This window comes from Haliotis asinina, chromosome 2 (assembly GCF_037392515.1).
Source record: "Haliotis asinina isolate JCU_RB_2024 chromosome 2, JCU_Hal_asi_v2, whole genome shotgun sequence".
Taxonomy (NCBI): Eukaryota; Metazoa; Mollusca; class Gastropoda; order Lepetellida; family Haliotidae; genus Haliotis; species Haliotis asinina.
Window position 1 is genome coordinate 47,690,756 of NC_090281.1, and position 21,043 is coordinate 47,711,798.

The 21,043-nt window shown below is 38.1% G+C and overlaps 1 protein-coding gene across 1 annotated transcript; it reads left to right on the forward strand.

Moving 5' to 3' along the window:
- The first annotated feature begins 8,065 nt into the window (after nucleotides 1-8,065).
- LOC137271850 (glycoprotein 3-alpha-L-fucosyltransferase A-like) lies at nucleotides 8,066-16,839 on the forward strand. The gene is made up of 2 exons (XM_067804243.1): nucleotides 8,066-8,103; nucleotides 15,663-16,839. Exons 1-2 carry the CDS (start codon nucleotides 8,066-8,068, stop codon nucleotides 16,837-16,839), a joined length of 1,215 nt encoding a protein of 404 aa, XP_067660344.1.
- Nucleotides 16,840-21,043: the final 4,204 nt, after the last annotated feature.

Consider the following 21,043-nt stretch of genomic DNA (forward strand, 5'->3'; position numbering starts at 1 on the left):
AAATGCATGTGCCTGCATTCTCTCAAATTTGAGCAAAAACGTGAACTTAAGTCAAAACTCAGACTTAAGTTTCTTTCGAGAAATCGGGGCCAGATACGCAGGCACGTCTCACCCAAGCATATCAGAGATCGTGTCGACCCTATCATTAGAACAGACCAACACGGAAAACAAGATGGTCCAGTAGGCTACTAGCCAGAAGCGTCCGGCTGGATCACCATCTCAGACAAGGAACACTGTTCGTGGAGCAGTTTGCTTATGTCGCATCCAACCTGTTGCATTTGGGTAGTATCTTCCCATTGTGAGTGAGTGAGTGCGTTTAGTTTTCCGCCGCAGTCAGCAATATTCCAGCTATATGCGGCGGTCTGGAAATAATCGAGTCTGGACCAGACAATCCAGTGATCAAAAACATGAACATCGATCTGCGCAATAGGGAACCGATGACATATGTCAACCAAGTCAGCGAGTCTGACGACTCGATCCCGTTAGTCGCCTCTTACGACAAGCTTAGTCGCCTTTTATGGCAAGCATGGGTTGCTGAAGACACCTTCACGGGACCTTCACGGGTCTCCCGTTGTGACTACTCCCATGCAATTAGTATGTACTATACCTGTATGGCTGATTGCTCCTAGATTGTCAACTCTTTGAAATAAACCTGTAATGATACTCCATGGGCTTACCTATAATGACTGGAAGCAAAGTGAATCGGGGATCTTGTGATCATTCATTGTTTTGATATTTGGAGATAACACTTCTACTTTGTAAACTTACAGTTCAGGGTGTTTGAAAATTGGACATCATGTTCATACACTCAAACTATTAACTGAAGAACGCAAAAATGTTCTCAATGATTTTTTACCGAGTATGATCATGCCGTTGAATTTATTGCCCGTGGGAGCTGTTAACGCTATTTTCCTGAATCAATTTAGAACCATCATCAACCCGTCAGAAACTCACAATTAACTTCATTTAAATTTGGAGACTTTGTGAAATCATCCATCGTAGCCTCAGGCTCAGCTGTAATGATTTAAATGCAGACAGATATAAGACAGATATGTGGTCATTATGACGAAGACGTTATTCACTAAAGTCTTCCTTTTTACATGTCGGAACTATCATTTGAGAACAATTGTGTATTTTCTGCTTTGACGAAATACACATACGTTTCTACCGTATCATAGTAGCAGGGTTCCATATAGCTGTCAATGATGGATCCATCATAGTGTTTCTACCGTATCATAGTAGCAGGGTTCCATATAGCTGTCAATGATGGATCCATCATAGTGTTTCTACCGTATCATAGTAGCAGGGTTCCATTTAGCTGTCAATGATGGATCCATCATAGTGTTTACAAAGTCCGTGTCGCTTGTGCTGCTCATACTTAACATTATTATACATCACAATCACTTCTTAAGTAACTTACTATGTAGTGTATATGAGTGTATATGTGTTCATACTTCAACTCTTCCACCCACATAATCTATGTAACTACCTCAATAGATATTGCTTGGTAGAGCTATAGTCTGTCTGGTGGAGGGGGTAGGGCGAGTACTTAAAAACCACTCGTCTGGAACAGGATGTGTATTGGACGGGTAGTCAAACTGGGACTAGTAAGAACGGGAATGAACCATTTGAGTTAGATCAGTGGATCAGTATCTGTGATAAAGTGTTGTATGTATCATGAATACCCATCGGATATACGATGTATTAAAAATATCATCTCTTTACTCAGTTGAATTATTGTACAAACGTTAAAAATCTGTCAGTTGAGTTCGTTGATGAGTGCTGTTATCTTCCTATTTGGTGTGCTCTCTTCTGCACAATCCGGATTATCCATTGTACTCGTAACTCTTTATTATTTGGCAAAGTGATACTAGTCTCAGGACGCCGACATGTTTCTTTTTCACTCAAGTTTCGCCGAAAGGTGAGTGTTATGAGTGGGAACCGTTTTACAAATACAAATGTATAGGTCACTGGGTCGTGTTATAAATGTAGGCCGATGGGAAGTTTGATACGGATGTATTGTGATCGAGGGTGAGCAGAGTTATAAAAAAGAATTGGTGTATGCACCAAGGGACTGGTGACGAGGACACAGTCAGCGACTCAACAGTGATCGATCTCACGGAGTGGAACGATCAATATTCTAAGTTTCGTATGTTCTATGTTTAGGCAGGCATTCCTTGTCTGGGCTCGAACGGTTTGTTTTTTACACCTACTTGCAAAGGTTTAAAGTACCGATTGCTTAATATGTTCCCGAATACGTAGTAATGCAAGGGGTTATTTTTTAGTTTGAGTTTGTCAGTCAACTTCAAAGCTAATACCGTCACTGATGAAATTTTAAGGCTCCCGTGCCCTTGTTTCAGAGGCAGTTTAGCACCTGGATCCCGTAATGGATTCAACTAGACACCTTTACCGGGTGGAGGTGATGATGCTTGGTGATTGGTGTTCATTGTCCGCAGATTCCAGGATGCATGATTGTGGGGAGACTTGGCTTTGTGTTAGTGTGAACTAATGAAGATATCCCATTGGACAGTGTATGGAGGGCATCTGAAGGCCTCTCACGTTTGTTGCATCTCCTCATCTGTGATCCGAGTCGATGCACTCTTGCAATGTAATGTTCAAAATATACCTACTTGCTCTCGAGGCGCCGTAGACATGACCCTGTATTTCGAGTATGTTGGACTTGATAAATATTCTGTATTCGCTTGAGAGAAGCGAAATAGAACATAATATTTTATTGATGTCTTCTCTTGTCCTGAAGTGTGGGCAGTGTCGCTCTGGTACACGTACATAAGGTTTGATTGCCCTATTGATGCATCTTCCTGAACAGGGGGGGAAAGGAGTCGTTTGGGGTGTGTTGTCGGTTAAATCCCATTTTGCATACAATTCCAATTTACCTACATTCCAGGGAGCCTACTAAAATTACTATAGGCGGAATGGGAAATGATTTTGACCTCTAAAATAATGAAGCAACCCATTAACTAACTAATACTTGTGGCAGTATACTTTATGTAACATGGCACATAATCTTTGACGGCCAGGTAATGTTTCGTATCAACCCTTTTCTAGCCGTTCTGGTGCCACACTACAACGAAATTTATCAGTTCCAGTTTTTGCTTTCTTTTGACACATCGTTATCTGTCCATCATGTGACCACTCCTCTGTTGGGTCAAGTTAGGTTAATATTTACAGGTAGGCAGAGTTCTACTGTGATACCATGATGGGTGTCCAGCTCATTTTCCCGTTTACAGCATCCTATTTACAGCGTATATTTACCAACAATTAGAAAATAGCTAAGAGAAGGTGCAGCACTTTATCTGTATCACTGTATAGCTTCACCGTACATTACCGGTAGAACTGGTGAGGTAAATAGTTTAATACAAAACGGTAAATACGTTTTAAAGCATACCTCCCATAGCTTTACATTTAGCTATAACAAGTGCCCTACTGGTAGGCTGACAGCTTCAGCTATTGAATTCATCATCATCTGAAACCTCACCTCCTAGCCATAAATTATGAACAGCACTAATATCTAACGTCACATCGGCAAGGTCTCAGCCATATCGTGATGAAAACAACTCATAAAATACTGATCAACTTCGAGATCGCGGGCGGTTGTACGAAATATTAGACATAATCTTAAATAATATACTACTATTAAAAATCCGGTGTGTAAAGTTAAATTTGCTGTGAAAGTTTTGGGACTTACGTACCAGGAAAGTGCTATAATTGAACGTGGTAGGTAAAACGTCTTATGCTATTATTTTACTTGCGGTAACTATCTTCACATAAGAACAAACATATATTTTGTATTGCCGATTATGAAAGGAAACGAAAGACTTACTCACTGTGAAGAGCAGAAAATAGCTGAATCCGTCAACGGTTTTATCAACAAGACACGACCCTTTAAAACATTTAAACTAACTATAACCTTCTCATAATTGTTCGATATTTGTACAAATGGCTTGCTAGACACACCAAACCATAACCCTCAATTTATGTTTCCTTGGATGGTAGAGGTACTTGTATTTGATGTAATGTGTACTTACGTATTATCTGTATCATAGTACCTATCGATGACGACACATACTCCAATACCGCTTCCAATCGATAGTGACGCAAGTTGCAAGGATTGAAATTTAGTTTCAATATAAAGTTTGTTATGACTTATGTCATGAACGGCGCAAGATATAGTTCTCAGAGCATCAAAATGTTATTATTAAAATGATTGTTGACCGTTTCTAAACCCGAACTTACTCATGGACGGAACATCCATAAAAGATGTTGCCCCAAAAGAAGCTACCAAACTTTATGTTTGGTGTTTGCTATGACAGCTGGGCCAACCCTACAAACTATCTAAATATAAAGCTTTGTAATCTGTCGGACTTATTTGAAACAAATGGCTTGCTACTTGTATGTAGACATCATATTCTCACGTGACATGATTAAATATCGAGGTAAAAAACACAGAGATAGGATCAGATTGGATCAGTCACTATATCATCCAGGCATCAGGAAAAAAAAAACTACACTGCTGGGATATTTTGTTACAATCAGGCCAGGAATGCTGTGGATATCTTTAAATAACGGCATGTGATGGGCATCCGGCCAATTCACGTTTAGGGGTGAAGAAATTCTGCTAATGTGGACAGGAGTCCAGTTCCCGTCACGGTCGAGGGAGCGGGTGCTGACCAATTTGCTGCTTGGATTCGTAATTAGACCTTTGATGAGAAACATTATTCATGAAGTCACGAATCAATTGACCAACAAGCACCCATAAAAAACATATATAAATAATAGAAAATGCCGAAACAGATGGAACATTGTTGCAGGACTTATTTACCAGCAATCAAGATAAGGATAAGGATCAAAATAATGCATGCATTTCCCCTGAGGTTGTAATCATTAAGTTTTAAGTATTGCAGGTAAGGGGTTACAAAGATACTGAGATGAAAGGTTATTCCTCATTTTGTAATATGTTGTCAGCTTAGAGATACGTCTACATTCCTTCAACGGTTTTCGGTTCGTTTCTTCATATATCATGTTGTGGTTTTTCCCTCCCTTTTTTCCTCCCACTTATTGATCACAACGCGTCTAAGTTCAATATTTGTAGTGAGATGGACTGTTCCTGAGTACAATTGTCCCAAATGTGGCAACAATAATAAAAAATCGGTAAGATGAAAGATTTGTAGATAATTTCTAAACTTTTAAGGGATAATCGAGTTTTCAAACTTCTTAAGTAGTTAATCAATGGGATAACTTTCTTAGTCATAGAGTTTATGTGGGTATCCTAGTAAGAGTCATTTTGAAGGGTCAAGCGTAGATGCTTGATATGATTTTATACGCCTTGAATATTCACACCATTCATTGTAAGATCAGGTTTAATGCTTCTATTTAAGTTTTCTACTAAACTGTATTGATTTGGTTTTGTTGGGATTGAACGAAACCTTCCATTCTTTGGCCCAATTTGAAATTCTTCATTTAAGCCGTCTGTCAGGATCATCAATTATAACGTATAAAGACGTGTCGTCTGCAAAAAGTCTTATATTACTAACAATATCATCAACAATATCATTAATGTGTATTCCAAACATTAGGGTTCTTAGACTGATGCTTGGGGAACGCCAGCTAATACTAGTCTAGGATTTGATGTGTGTCCATTAATTACAACTCGCTGTGTTCTACCATTCAAATAACCTTCAAACCACTTTAGTAGATTGCCTTCAATTCCACAGGATTTCAATATATGCAAGATTCCTTTATGCCAAACATTATCAAACGGTTTGCTAACATGGCAGAATATCGTCCTTACTTCTTTTCCATCATGCAATCCTGTACCTATGAAATCATACAGATAGGTTAGCTGGTTAGTTGTCTAGTCTCCGGGAGTAAAACCAGACTGGAGAGATGACAGTAGGTTATTGTGTCTCTGAAAATTATATATATGTACATATTTAAAGGTACACTTTTAAAATATTTTAGCAATACAATTTGTTTAATGGCAAATGCACAACTAGATCAGAGATTCATCCCTACATTTAGCATTAGTCGTTAGATCACAATAAGAAAAGCAGGGCGCTAATTTTTAACACTGTTCATATCTTTGGTTTTAATATCTTTGAAACGGCCAATGTATGTACATTAGATTTCGAAATCCACAGCTAGATCAGAGATTCATCCCTGCATTTTGCATCAGTCGTTACTTAGTCGTAGCTGGGTTCATGTACAGAGTCAACATCAACTGATATCAACTGATATCTTGGATGTATACTGTAAAAGACTGCAAATCCATTGCATCAACAGCATTGCAATGACCAACGTGTGGGTGGAGGTAGTTCTGCACATGACGTAATGAAAACACAATTCTAATCTAAAAATAATAAAGATACTACGTATAAAAATCCGGTAAATTAAAATTTACTGTGAAAGGTTTTGGACTTATGTACCGGAAAAATGCTGTATGATTGAATGTGGTAGTGGTTTTCATAGAAGTTTTGAAATGAATTTATTTAAGGTAAATATCTAGAAATAACAAATTGGGTGCCGGCAAACAGATACCTTCTTTGAGCAGCATTAAGTTGTGAAGTATACACAACCGAGTGCGACGTTTCACTACAAATGTTATATATAATTATGTAACATAAGAAATCAGTGATTATCACATTAAACGTCATGTCTTAAACAGATTGGAATATGAACTCAACAACATGCACCATCATCAACAAGCTACATACTTACTACATTTAGAGCTATTACAATTTCGCATATACCTCTGATATTCCAACACAGTATGTTTATCTCAGTTCTACCATAACCGCGTTATTAAGATTTTAAAAAACACACCACGTGCTGTATTAGAAAATCAGAGTTCTATAACGTGATTACATAACTCTGAGTGACTTTGATTAACCAATCATAATCCAGTATTTACTCCCGTCATGGGAGAGCATGTTGTAGTTTGCCGTCTGACGTTAAGGGAATATAGCGGCACTCAGCAAAGAATATTGGTTGTCCTCCTGCTTGCGAGGTGCTGAATTCATTCATATTTGAAATCTACCATATTAACTTTAACTGGCGGTTCCTTATCACAAACACCATGATGTCGTTTAATTTAAGTTACCTTTTCTCCTAACTCCTAACCTCCTAGTCATATCATTCAGTGGCCGGTGAATGGATTGTTTCATTATTTTAAAGGTCAAAGTCATTTCCCATTCGGCCTACAGTAATTTTTGTAGACACACTGGAATGTAGGTATGTTTGGAAAGTTTAAAAATGGGATTTAACCGACAACCCACCCGAAACACGGACACTTCTCTGCTCAAAAGATTAACACGCCTTCCGAAAAACATCAACATAAATATTGTTATACCACGAAAACCTAAATTTACTGTGACTTATTTTAGTACTCTCTGAAAGCCATTTAGGAGTCTTACAGATGAATGCAAGGCTGAAGGAGAGGGGATTAAGAAAGGTGATGTGCCTTGAGCAACATAAAGAAGTTGACATCTATTATAACTAGCCTCTACAATTACTCCAATTAGATAAAAAAGGACAGATGTTGTATAGAGAGGATACAGGAAACGCATCAATAGAGCAATCAAACCTTATGTACGTGTACCAGAGCGACACTGTCCACGCTTCAGGACAAGTGAAGACATCAATAATAAAATGTGTTCTATTTCGCTTCGCTCATACGAACATAAAGTATTTATCAAGTCCAACATACTCGAAATACAGGGTCATGTCTACGGCGCCTCGAGAGCAAGCAGGTATATTTTGAACATTACATTGCAAGAGTGCATCGACTCGGATCACAGATAAAGAGACACAACAAAGGTGAGAGTCCGTCAGACACGGATACACTGTCCTGCATACACTGTCCAATGGGATATCTTCATTAGTTCAAACTAACGTAAAGTCGGTCTCCCCACAATCATGCATCCTGGAATCTGCGGACAATGAACACCAGTCAGCTTACAATGCCCAGGGAGCAGAGCGAGGAAGCATCATCACGTCCGCACGGTAGAGGTGAAGGATTGCATCCATTACGGGCCTTTATACATCCAGGATGACTCAGTCAGGTGCTGAAACGGCCTCTGAAACAAGGTGACAGGAGCCATCAATACAAATAAAAAAATTCATCAGTAACGGTATTAGATTTGAAGTTCACTGAACAACTTGATCAAACAACACCGTATATCACATCAGATCCGTAACACACTGCCCAACAGCCTACATTTATAACACGACCCAATGGCTTACATTTGTAAGACGGTTCACACTTATAATCATTCCGTTGCAAAAATCACAAAGACTCCACTCTCATTGTAAACGTCATAACCACGTTTCCTACCAGCGATAACGCCGATCTTTCGACCAAACTTGATGTTTAAGTGAAAAAAACATATCGGCGTCCTGAGACTAGTTTCATTTTGCCAATTAATAAAGGTTTATAAGTACAATAAACGATCAACCAGTTGTTAGAAGAGGATAATCCCTAATGTGCGGAAGAGAAACATGCCAAATGAGAAGACAGTTTATATATTTATCAGTTTATTTCCATATTTGAAGCACTCACCAACAAACTCATTTGACGTATTTTAACGTGTTTTGGCAATGATTCAAGTAAGTAAAGACATGATATTTTACCACATCGTATATCCGATGCGTATTCATGATACATATAACACGCATTTTATCACGGATACTGATCCACTGATGTAACCCAAATGGTTCATTCCCATTATGACTACTCCCAGTTTGACTACCGGTCCAATTGTTTGTAGCAACCTCAACGCGGATAAGTATAATAGGCGGATTATTAACGGAAACAAAGAACTTACTAACTGTGAAAAGCAGAAAATAGTTAAATCCGTTCTCGATTTTATCATCAAATAACCTTCACATAACTGTTCGATATCTGTACAAATGTCTTGTTAGACACACCAAGCCTTAACTCTTTATTTATGTTTACTTGGATACTTGGATGATAGAGGTATCATCTGTATCATAGTAACCATCGATGACGACACATGCTTCATTGAAACTTTGTATTATGTGATGCATGGGGCCGAATCGGCGTTGGTATAAGTAAATCTTGTTCACCAATTAATTCAAGTGAACTTGTCTGTCCTTTTATATGATTCCTCTTGCCTTCCTGTATTTAAAATGTTCATCTACACTTTCTGAGATATTTAGCACCACTCAGGAAAATTACACCTAACTTTATGCTAAATGGCGAAACGCAGAATGGTATGTTTGGGGGCTAAAGTTGTAACCGGAAAATCGCATAAATCGTGTGTATTAATGCTTATATATTCTAAGGTCGTCGAAAATTCTCTCAAAATAGTTTATATCCATTTATGTTCATATTTGCAAAATATATATCATCGTTGAATATCAATATCATATATATTTTGAACTTAGCATCGATATATATATTGATATTGATATTCAGCGATGATATATATTTTGCAAATGTGAACATAAATGGATATAAACTATTTTGAGAGAATTTTCGACGACCTTAGGATGAGTTTCAAAGTGTATTTTAGCGTAAAACTGTAATCAAAAGTAAATTATATGGTATCGAACAGCAAACGTGGATGTCATCAATTCAAACTGCTTCCAAAACAACCACTTATAGCATTTTGAAAAATCCATCTCTCAGTGTTGAATCATCATGCCTAATTTTCTGCATCAATATAATATATACTTGCTAAAATTTCGAACTTCCGATCATTTTCGCTAAGTAAGTTTTTTTTTTTAATTTGTAGACAGACGTTATGAAACCCTTTTTCCCAGTGCAGGACTGATGTTTTCATTAATTTACATTCTGCGTTGAAGTGAGTGCTTGATTATGAACCCATTTGAAGTTAGACAGTGATTCATCGGTATCATTTTAACCCAGACTATATGGATAAGGTAGTGGGCTGAAGATGTTTTGGCATATACGCGTTTTGAGAGATAACATTACATTAATGGTACAACGATGTATGTGGCATATGAACACCTCAGAGGCAACCGACTGGAACGTTTCTTGACATCCAGGCAAAGACCGGATTGTCACTCAATCAGTATTCGAATATTTTACCACACAAGAGAAATTTCGATCAATTATGCATAGACAAGTCAAAACTGGTTTCATGTTTATTAGTCTCTTATGTTTATAGCGATTTTTATATGAACGGAGACTTGAAAAGCTATGTCCTCGTGTATAATTTACGGAATAAGAAATTAAACAGGGCGGATTTTAATTCCAAAGGCATTGTCGTGAAAACAGTGAGGGTACATCTGTGACTTCATCCTTAGGTAAGAAATGAGAAAGAATAGTATTTCCACATGGATAGATTTGATGCAAAAAATATTCTACTCGTTGATAGTCGACTGAATGATAGCGAAACTAATAACCTAGCGACATTAGTCCACAGTTACATCAACAAACCGATTCACTACTAAATCAAATCTAACAACGATAATAAACTGTATATCACTCATAAATGTCATTCAAAGACCAGATATTAAACTATTCTATTGATATCGTACTGATATTGTCTTTTTCACATTTTCAAACTCCAGGACACTTCCCTTGGTACCCAACACGAACAATGTGACTATGAGCTTTGTTTTCCTTTCATTAAAGATTGTATGTTCTGTGTTATTCAGGGGATGCATCAACATTGGCAATTCTGCCTGTTTGCAAATCCCCTAAAATCGTGCTATATGTAAATGTGAACGGATAAATTTGATCAAAGGAATTAAATATTTTTGAAACCACATAACAGTGGTAGACCTTATTTCATCTCAGTCACTAACTGGGTGTTGAGTAAAACGGTTATTACCCCACCCCCCATCCCCTTAAGTCTTTCTTACTTACCTAGCTTTATTCATCCCACCCACAGTGTCTCTCTCTGTTCCCACAGTCGTGCACGCAGGACGTCTTCTGGGAGAGACCTCGTACAACCTCACCAGTTGCTGTTACGGAATTTCTCGAGAGTTGAGTCATACTTGAACTACGAATAAAGTTATGCATAACTAAGATGAGTAGTCTAAAAAAGCAATATGTTTTCAATTAAAATGTTTTGATCATGATCTAGTTACTTCGGTGTATTTCCTGGACCGGTTACAATTAGTAACTACCAGTCGTTTATGTGTAATAGATTAAAGATAATATGCAGCAGAGAGGGTTCGGGTGATCCTGTTACAATCAGGCTGGTAAGGTTCATCATTAGCTCAGGGTCATTGCCCCCTCTACACGCAGCCCAGACAGCGAATGGGACCTATCCCAGGAAACGCTGGCTAGTTGAAACCACCACGAACTTTCTGGAAAGTATGTTGACTCCCCAACACTGCAGGCTTCTGTATTACCCAGAGTGTCAGAAGTGCTGTGCTCCCGGTAGAGAACCCGGGCACTCTCTTTATCAGCGCCAAGAGATCGGGAGGTACCACACCAAGGGCACCGACCACAACTGAAGCTTGACAGTATACTGGGGATGCAAGCGAAACATTTCATACTTAACACGCTTTTCCCGAATCCTGCCCATCACATTGCTGTCGAAAGTGAAAGAAACTTCAGTGATGTAAATGAGATCGGGCTGTTTGCCTGTATCTCACAAGTTATCTAAAACTGGACAATATCAAAATATGACCAACAAGTCTGACTGCAGTTCAAGAGTATTTATTGAAAAAGGCAAGAATTGATAACATCAATATATATTAATAATCAGTGGATTATTAATATCGTCTGCAATTGAAAAAAAGAAATGATAACATCGTTGTAGATTACTTTTATATCTGTATGATTTACTATTATATAGATAGAAGTACCTGAATAACATCAAGAGTAACATAATAGTAAGTTACATATACAATATAGGGTCTAATATTTCATATCATGACTTACAATAGAATAGGATATAACTTATTAAGCGTACACATTACATAAACGTTACCAGTGAATGTTTTAATCATACGTATTCAAGTAATACAATGAGAGTTATAAATTTAATCAGATATAAGTTCAAAATAGTTCAAGTACAAATAGTAAGTCCAACATCAACTTAGTAACGTTTCATAAATGAAACGTAAGTCAAGTAATACATAAACAAAAAATACAGAATGCAAGGTCTTACCTGAACAATATCAAAATATGACCAACAAGTCTGACTGCAGTTCAAGAGTGAAAATGAGGGGACGATACCCTGTATTCATGTGCAAGGAACATGCAGTCAAACCTGTTGGGGTAAGACCCGCGGCAATGTTTCACAATAACTCTTTTGGTTAAAGCTAAATGAACACTGCAGTAGTGTGGCCTATTTATGCCGTAGGCTTGTGTAATGTCACTGAGACTGGCAAAGGTAATTCAGACAACTTTAAACAATGGAGTGAGCCGTGCTCACGATCTTAGCCAGAAGATAATGGGATACTGACCAGGAAGTCCTGGCCGGTGGCTATACTGATGGGTGTGCAGCGATAGTTGTTTTGACAAGCCGAGAGGGAAGCGATAGGGTTTAATTTATGGTTATTGAAAGGAGCCTATCTGAGGTGTGTTTACCTTTGCCAGATGAATTTTATACAGTGAATGAAATGTATGAATGATCTTTATTTCAAACAATATAGAATGTAAAAACTGTACAAAACATATTCCACATTGTTACTCTATAACATAAATACATTCATTGACTTTAACAAAAGGACAGATCGGGGCCTAGATTTGCGAAGCTCTCTTAGCGCTAATATAGTCGTAAGTGTCATAGATTAACATTTACTTACCACTATCTTAGAGAGCTTCGAAAAACTAAGACCAGGTTTCTTGCAGGAATTCTCCTGGGATATAAACCTAAAGTGTGCATCTCACTATATATTAGGTCATCTCTTGTTTCCCCAGTATAACTGCATTTGAGGTTTTTGCTTTGGAGAGACAGGTTTTACTTTCCGTTAGTAAGACCGCTTCCCAGGGTTTACTTTTCCTAACTTTATATGAATATCAACATTCAAATGATACATCAGTGTTTGAAATCAACTGAAAAATATCGTTCAAGATTAAACTCACAATACAAAAGGTTTTTCGAAGCGGGATTAAAATCGCAGTTCTCTTATCAGCAGACAAGCGCTGTACCACACGGCCACCGGGCCGACGAAGGTGGAGGGGGTTAAATTATCTACTTATAGTTACTGTCATTAAATTGATTTTACGCGCGCTTCAGTTATTGTTATGTAGCTTCATTAAATGATTATCTACATTTTAATTACCCATCATGGACGGTAGAGAAAACACGTCTCCTCGGTTTTTGGTAGACAATGTAAAACCTCGGAGGCGTGTTTTCTCCTATACGCTGTATATGGGCCTATTCAAAAAAGGGTTGAAAGCATAATACCTATGGCCAATGTTCAAGACCAGCCGACTTCACCCAGGGGAAGAAATCGATGGGATCGCCCTTCTGTTCCATGCACTGCATACATACACGATGTAGTGGTTTCTAAGATAACTTCTCTACAAATGACCGACTCTGGGCAGACTTGGTGAAGTACATCACACGGTCAACTCCCTCCGTCCAGCACAACATCGCCATCAACAAAATCAACATCAAATTTCTGCTTTTTCTTCACCAAACGTAACATGTTGTGAAAGATAATAATCAGTAATATATAACTGTAAGATGGATAACATTGATCCTTTGCATCTGGGCATGTGGGTGGTACTAGCATTGTTTCAATACGCAAAATAAAATTGATTTTTCTATCTTACGTTTTGCTGTGACTGATCTTCCAAAAAAGGCGGAGATCTTGTATTTCGACTTCTTTTTATCTCAACTTGACAATAAAGTTTATGATGTCAATTTTAACTTCATCAAGTTGTTTGTAACCAAGATCGAACCTGTGTAATATGTATACAGGTTAGGAAACGTGTGCGACTGTGTGTACAGTTTGAATAACATACCATTTGTACACTGTTTATATATCACATGCAAGGCAGACAAAACTTGTTGCAATAACAACACAGACCGCTAGGTCCCTATATTTATTACGCATTTGAGTGAACTTGGCTGAAGATTATGAACTTTGCTTTTCTCAGATTTGAGAACAGTTGAAAAAGTGTAAACATGCACACACTTGGTATACTCCCAGGGGGTTGCTTCAGGTACACGATAGAATATACTGTACACCTAACTAAATTCAATCTTTTGAGTAGAAAACAGAAAAAACTTAGTGACTTAATTCAGCAGGTTCGATCTTATGTGCGGTGAAGAGACATGTCAGTATTCATGTTTAGAATGAAGATTGAGTTGATGTTGACGCGTTTGGTTTAGGGGCGCCTATCTATAGAGAATGCAACGTAGTTTATTGAATTTATTTTACACGAAGACAATGCATGTGTCTCAACTTGAATCTATGCTATGTAACAGAAACACCCACACTAGTACACCGTTAAACTAACCTATATACTCTGAAGAAAGTGGCGTTACATCAGCTTTCAAAAACATTTATCGACAATAAAATGACTTTAATAAGGGAAATTATGAACAATACAAGTTATGCTCATTGAATTGTATTAAAATACAACATGCATGCTATCTCTTGACCCATCAGATGCATTTGCATTACTATAAAACATTAATGGATAACATTAAACTACCCCACGTTCCTGCAGATGTATCCAAGATGTATCGTGTACTCAAATAAAACAACCCCCCCCCCCCCGGCACTTACATTGGAGAACATTGAAATAATTGAAATTATGGATCCTTTGGGAAAAGAGAAACTGAAAGAAATAGTGGTAAAATCATCAGTACATTTATCAGAAAAACAATGACAATTACTAGCTTTGTAAATATCAACATTACAAAATGTGCAAAAGAATTGTAACTATGAACTTCACAAAATGTATTTTCGCAAATCTTCATCTTCTTTCTTGTGAAAAGCAATACAAAATGCTTTGTTATCTCATCACTCTGTCTCGAGTTCAAAAGAGTATTTGAAACCGAAATCATGTGTCGTTTCAGGCAAAGGATACGATCCTTGTTTTACAAGAAACCCTTAAGCACAATCACAGTGTCACATAGGCTGCTACGTGTATAACTGATGCAGTGAAATACAAATTCAACAGGCGATTAAAGTTGGTCTGTGGGAGGTTGGTATGTTTACTCAGTAACCCAAACCCTGCAGTGAGTTTCCCTGGAGGGGAATTTATAGATGCTGCATTTATGACTCGGCTGAAGGAACACAATATCTTGGTAAGACTGTGATACAGACTTGGACGAGATATTGAAAACGTTTTCAATCGATAGGTATTGGATAACGGACCAGTAAGTGACTCTCTCAATCATAACAATAATTTAAACAGCTCTAACCTGATTTCGATATCCGTCGAATAAGCATTTGTTTGAAACTGGACAATATGCAGTTACAAAGACAGGTTCGAATATTTACCTGTGCAAAACTACAACCACTGATATCTCAGTGAAATTTTGTGAATCTGTTAGCGTCAAGGTCAACAGTTATAGAATACTGATCTATGTATCCAAAGGTTGTCTGCAGGGTAGAAACTTATGTAAAACCTTCAAACATATAACACAGCGGGCACGGCCATGTTTTGATGCACAAGAGAAGTCAAGTTGGAATGAAACTAACATCTCTGATCTAATTCACTGTTTTTGATGTTTCAGAAAACACAAGTTGGAGCTCCTGGCTACCGTTGGAGTGGTTCTGGCGTGCCTCTATATACTACATGTCACATTACAGAGTGATAACCTTTATATACCTGATTTGTTTTCAAGTTTGAATACACGTTCTACACAATCTATACAACCATTCCAAAAAGGTCAACAGAAAATTACCAAAACTGTTCCCAAGACAATCCTTTGGTACTTTACCCCCAGGTATTTACCCACAAACCTGAATGGCCGAGTTCCTGTAAGTGCTTGCCCTGAATCCCAATGTTTCCAGACTCGGAATAGATCATTTCTGCAAAGCAGTGATGCAGTGATATTTAACTCCCAATACATAAAGGGAACCCTTCCACCTAGAAAAACAGGTCAAGTGTGGATTTTCCATAACAACGAGGCACCTTATCTGGATGCGTATGGCCGAGATTATTACAAACAACCATGGTCATCTGCTTTCAACTGGACAATGAGTTTCCGGCATGATACTGACATATTCAGACCATATGCATTGCTGAAGAAAAGAGTCACAGTACCCGACAAGAACTACTCAGCTATTGTCAAAAAGAAGACAAAGTTGGTAGCATGGATGGTCAGTAATTGCCTTGACTGGAGCAAAAGACTAGCGTATGGGAAGGAATTGCAAAAACACATACCAGTGGATATATATGGTCTTTGTGGAAAAATGACATTTCGCAGAGAACAAAATAATGACTGGCTAAAATATCTTAACGAAACCTACAAATTTTATCTGGGATTTGAAAACAATTATTGTAAGGATTATATAACTGAGAAGTTTTTCAACAACTTTAACCTTGACCTTGTGACGGTGGTTCGCGGTGGTGGAAACTACAGCCGAGATGCACCACCTGGTACATACATCAACGTCGACGACTTCAAGTCCCCAAAGCATTTGGCTGAACATCTATGGTTTCTGCACAACAATACCGATAAGTATGTCGAAATCCTTAAACGCAAAGAAGGATATTATTATCAAGCAGAAGAGTATCTCTATATGGATCCAGGAGGACATCCTTTCGCAGAACACTACTATGAACATGGGGCTTTATGTGACATTTGTAGAAAGCTGAACAACATTGAAAATCACTCGAAAACAATACCAGACATTGTACCATGGTGGAAAAGTGGCCTTTGTAAAAATCCCACGAAACCCTTTTAAGTCAGTTTTCGGCAGGAGTACGTGACTGTATACAGTGAAAACAAATGTTAACCCGGATGTGTGTCCATTATAATCATCAAACTTAAGAATGTCCTGATGACGGAAGTGTTGAGAAAAGCATTTTAAGAGGATTACCTACTATCTTCGAGTACGCATGTACTATAATGAGTTTTAAAAAAATATATGTCCAAACATGTAAGTGCAGCCGGATTTTTACAAGGGTAATATGTTGCTTTTTTCAGTACCGCTCCGGAATACAATAATGTGAGCATAACGTGTCCAGGAAAGGCATGTCCCACTCTCTCTGGAAATGGGCAGGCCGATTGCACCTTGTGGATTGGTACACAAGCAGTATGTTGCTTTTTTGAATACCGCTCCGGAATACAATAATGTGAGCATAACGTGTCCAGGAAAGGCATGTCCCACTCTCTCTGGAAATGGGCAGGCCGATTGCACCTTGTGGATTGGTACACAAGCAGTATGTTGCTTTTTTGAATACCGCTCCGGAATACAATAATGTGAGCATAACGTGTCCAGGAAAGGCATGTCCCACTCTCTCTGGAAATGGGCAGGCCGATTGCACCTTGTGGATTGGTACACAAGCAGTATGTTGCTTTTTTGAATACCGCTCCGGAATACAATAATGTGAGCATAACGTGTCCAGGAAAGGCATGTCCCACTCTCTCTGGGAATGGGCAGGCCGACTGCACCTTGTGGATTGGTACACAAGCAGTATGTTGCTTTTTTTAATACCGCTCCGGAATACAATAATGTAACGGGTCTCAGTTTAACCTTTTTCAGTTTATCGGGTGAAGCTCTGCCCAAAGTGAGAGTATTCACCAAGCAACCACCTCAGTGTTACAGTACCTATTGGCTGGTGTGGGGTGGGTACTTCTCAAACAGAAGTCCGTCCAATTGTCTTGTTAAATCTTCGCAAAGAACAAAGTCTTCAGCTTTTTGTATCCTCTTGTGCATAAAGCGGCAGTACCAGTACTTATTTACACCACTATTTCACAGACCAGAGGTCGAACAGTCGAGTAGTTCTTGGACAGACACTTTATGGATAACAGTTCTTTGTATTTCGTGACTGAGGGAATTTAAAAAGTTAGGAATTACCATATTGACAAACGGTATGGATAAGGACATCACGAAATTAAAGAAGCTGTTTTCCATAACGTTTGTCAGTATTACACTGAATAAGAGCTGTAGTGGGCCGTATCTTCTGTAAACAGAAATACACCCTAAGTACTGGGCACCGAGGGTGTTTGGGGAACATTAAAGTTGTACATCACACGTTGACTCTAAAGAGAAAGATGAAAGGTTGTCAAACCTACTAAAAATGTTGAGCGTATGTGTGCTTGCCTTATGCGCTCTATAGGTCCGCCCAGTGCATTCATCCACAAGCTCAGATAGTCATATTGATAAATCTGACCTCAGTGACCTCAGTCAAGTGGCCCCTCTTCTTCTTCTTCTCTCCTCCCCACCAAGGGAGAGCCTTGGTGTTGTGGATTGTGTGTATGTTGTATACGTTGTAGTCAGACCGTATTGTCAGTCAGTTCATGAAATAACTAAAACTTGGCCCTATCTGACTGCAATGGTTGTTCGTTGGTGACATTCTGATATTTCATATATCATCGATGATACTTCATATCTGATTACACAATATATGCTACCATATATATGCATATGGTCAGATAACAATCGTCATTCCTTATTCATAGCACATACGTGCAAGGGCAGGTCTTTGCACATGCCATCATTACTTGTTACAACAGCTTAAGCAATATATTTCAGCTTGGCCCTAGAACACTTACCCCTATTTTTCTGGTACCTTTCAAGCCAGGAACAGTCACGCTTGGCAAACCCTGCCTACCAGATATGAATGATATGGAAACTGTTTCTCGTGAGAAAACACAAGTGAGTTTGTTGATGTCAGTGGTTGTCGGGGCAGTGTGAAACTGATTACGAGAGTAGTACCCTTTGAGAATGCCGCTCTTGGTAGCAACTGCGTACATGCCATTCTCGTTTCTGTCCATTATCACGGTTAATATATTGCGCGGATCCCCCCTACCCCCCTACCCCCCTATGGGAATTGTCACAGATACACAATCATCAGGTTTCCCGGTAGTCAAATCGACTCGGCTTCTCTTCATCATACACTCTCTCCTGTTTCACGGGGTCACATTTCAGTCATGTCATGAACTGACTGACCAAAACGATTTTGACTGAATTCGAATTCACTTGACCAGACATCGTTCAATACAGAAATACGAGTCATTATTCAAGATTCTTGCTGCTTTGTCTGGATGTTTTACAACATAGCATCTGTTTTCATTTGATGTCATTTTTGTTGTTTGCTTTCATATTCAAACATTCAGTTGTCGGCGACCTATAGCCTCATTTTACATTACGCATTGTCCAAATTGTGCTCTTAGTTTTAACTTCACACGCTAGTCGAACTGTGATAATCTAGTTGTCTTGCTGCCCTTCATACAGGTTTTAAAATATGTACATGTTGTTTGTAATAGTTAACTTTGTTCTCGTCACGTTAAGGCTGAAATATTGCCGATTGTACGTTAAGTATACTGAGGGGGAAATAAGGGGTCACATAAAAGCACAATTGTTCCCTTATTTTTTATCCAAGTTTTTCACAAGTAATGCGATAGAAAGCTTGTCAAGAAACCTGGACAAAAATGAAGGAACACTTGCCCTTTCATGTGATCCCTTATTTTTCCCCTCAGCATATTAACTCACTCACTCACTCACTATATATACTGTAGTTTTCTAACTATTGCTTTTGGAAAACTATTTACCTCAATAATATGGAAAACATTTAGGATTTCGGCACAGATTTCTAATAAACCGTGAAAGGCAGATTTTAGGCAAGGTTATTCCACAACTGACGGTGTATTCCTTTTAAATGCTCTTTTTGAGAAATGTGTAAAGAAGAAAAAATGGTAAATTATTTACACCATTTATAGATTTAGCACTGTTAATCGCCCCAAGAAATTGCAAATATTAAATAGAGTAGAAATTAAGGGTAAGAGTCTCAAGGCGATTAGGAGAACATGTGTTTATGCAAACGTAGCTTCACGTGCCGGAAGTAATTGTAACTACTCATATATATTTGATTGTTCTAATGGTCTAAAACAAAGATGTATTATGAGTCCTATAGTGTTGTAGTTATATATTAATCAACAAGTAGAAAAAGATGAAACGTCAGATTGATTCGGTATTCAGACGTTCACAGATATCATAATTGTTTTGGGTTATCTACCTACAGTTGCTGTCATTCTATAGCCTGTTTTTATATTGTCGTGGCATGTATGGTTAAAATGTTTCACATTCCTCTGCTAGCTTTAGAATATAAATCTGTGATAGTCTAGTTGTTTTACTGTCCTTCCTAGACAGGTTTTCATACTTCATTTATAAGTAATATATGGATGCAACGTATCAAACTTCGTATCATTACGTACGAAACTAATCAAATTGGTTCAGTATAGAAGAGTATTATATTACGTACACATTTTGTGAACATTCTCGTAGATCAATCATTTTCTTTTTTATATTGTTTTTATTTTTTATTGTTTGTATTTTTATTTTTATTTTTTGCTTTTGGGGCAAACCTGTTTTGTATTGTTACAATGCAAATATTTCATCAGTATTTCACACATAATAACTATGATAGATATGATATGATATTACTATGATATGATGTTTATGTAAACAATAGATGACTGACCACTGACACTCTGACCGATACGCTTAATGCTAATCCCACAAGGAAATCGTCGTTCAATCTGAAATGCCTTTGGCTAAATGAAACGGCAGCCTTTGCGTCTTTTTTTAGGAAAAAGGAAAAGGCAAAAACACTGCTAGGAAACAAAGAAAAGGGAAGCAAAATACTGTTTTCATACTTTATTAAGCATGAGTCTAATTCCACGTTATAATAAGCAAACTTTTGTACCAGACGAAGGACAATTTAACGCATTTAAATGAAGCTCATGTCAGCATACTTTTCTGCTAAGTCATACACTGGCAGGTAATTCTAGAAGGTCTGATATTCTGGCCCCTTGCATAGAGGAACTCTCGGATGGAAATGTCACTGTTGACTCATCTCTGGCACATGTTCTTCAGTCTTCAGTCTTTAGTGAGAGTCATCTGCTTTTGCCAAGGTTCTGGACCTCTCCCCAAGTACTTTGTG

Excerpts from the sequence above, each read along its gene's own strand:
- LOC137271850 (XM_067804243.1), top strand. The coding sequence starts at position 8,066 with ATGACTCAGTCAGGTGCTGAAACGGCCTCTGAAACAAG. Across the intron at positions 8,104-15,662 it reads GAAACGGCCTCTGAAACAAG|AAAACACAAGTTGGAGCTCC; the intron begins GTGACAGGAGCC and ends TTGATGTTTCAG.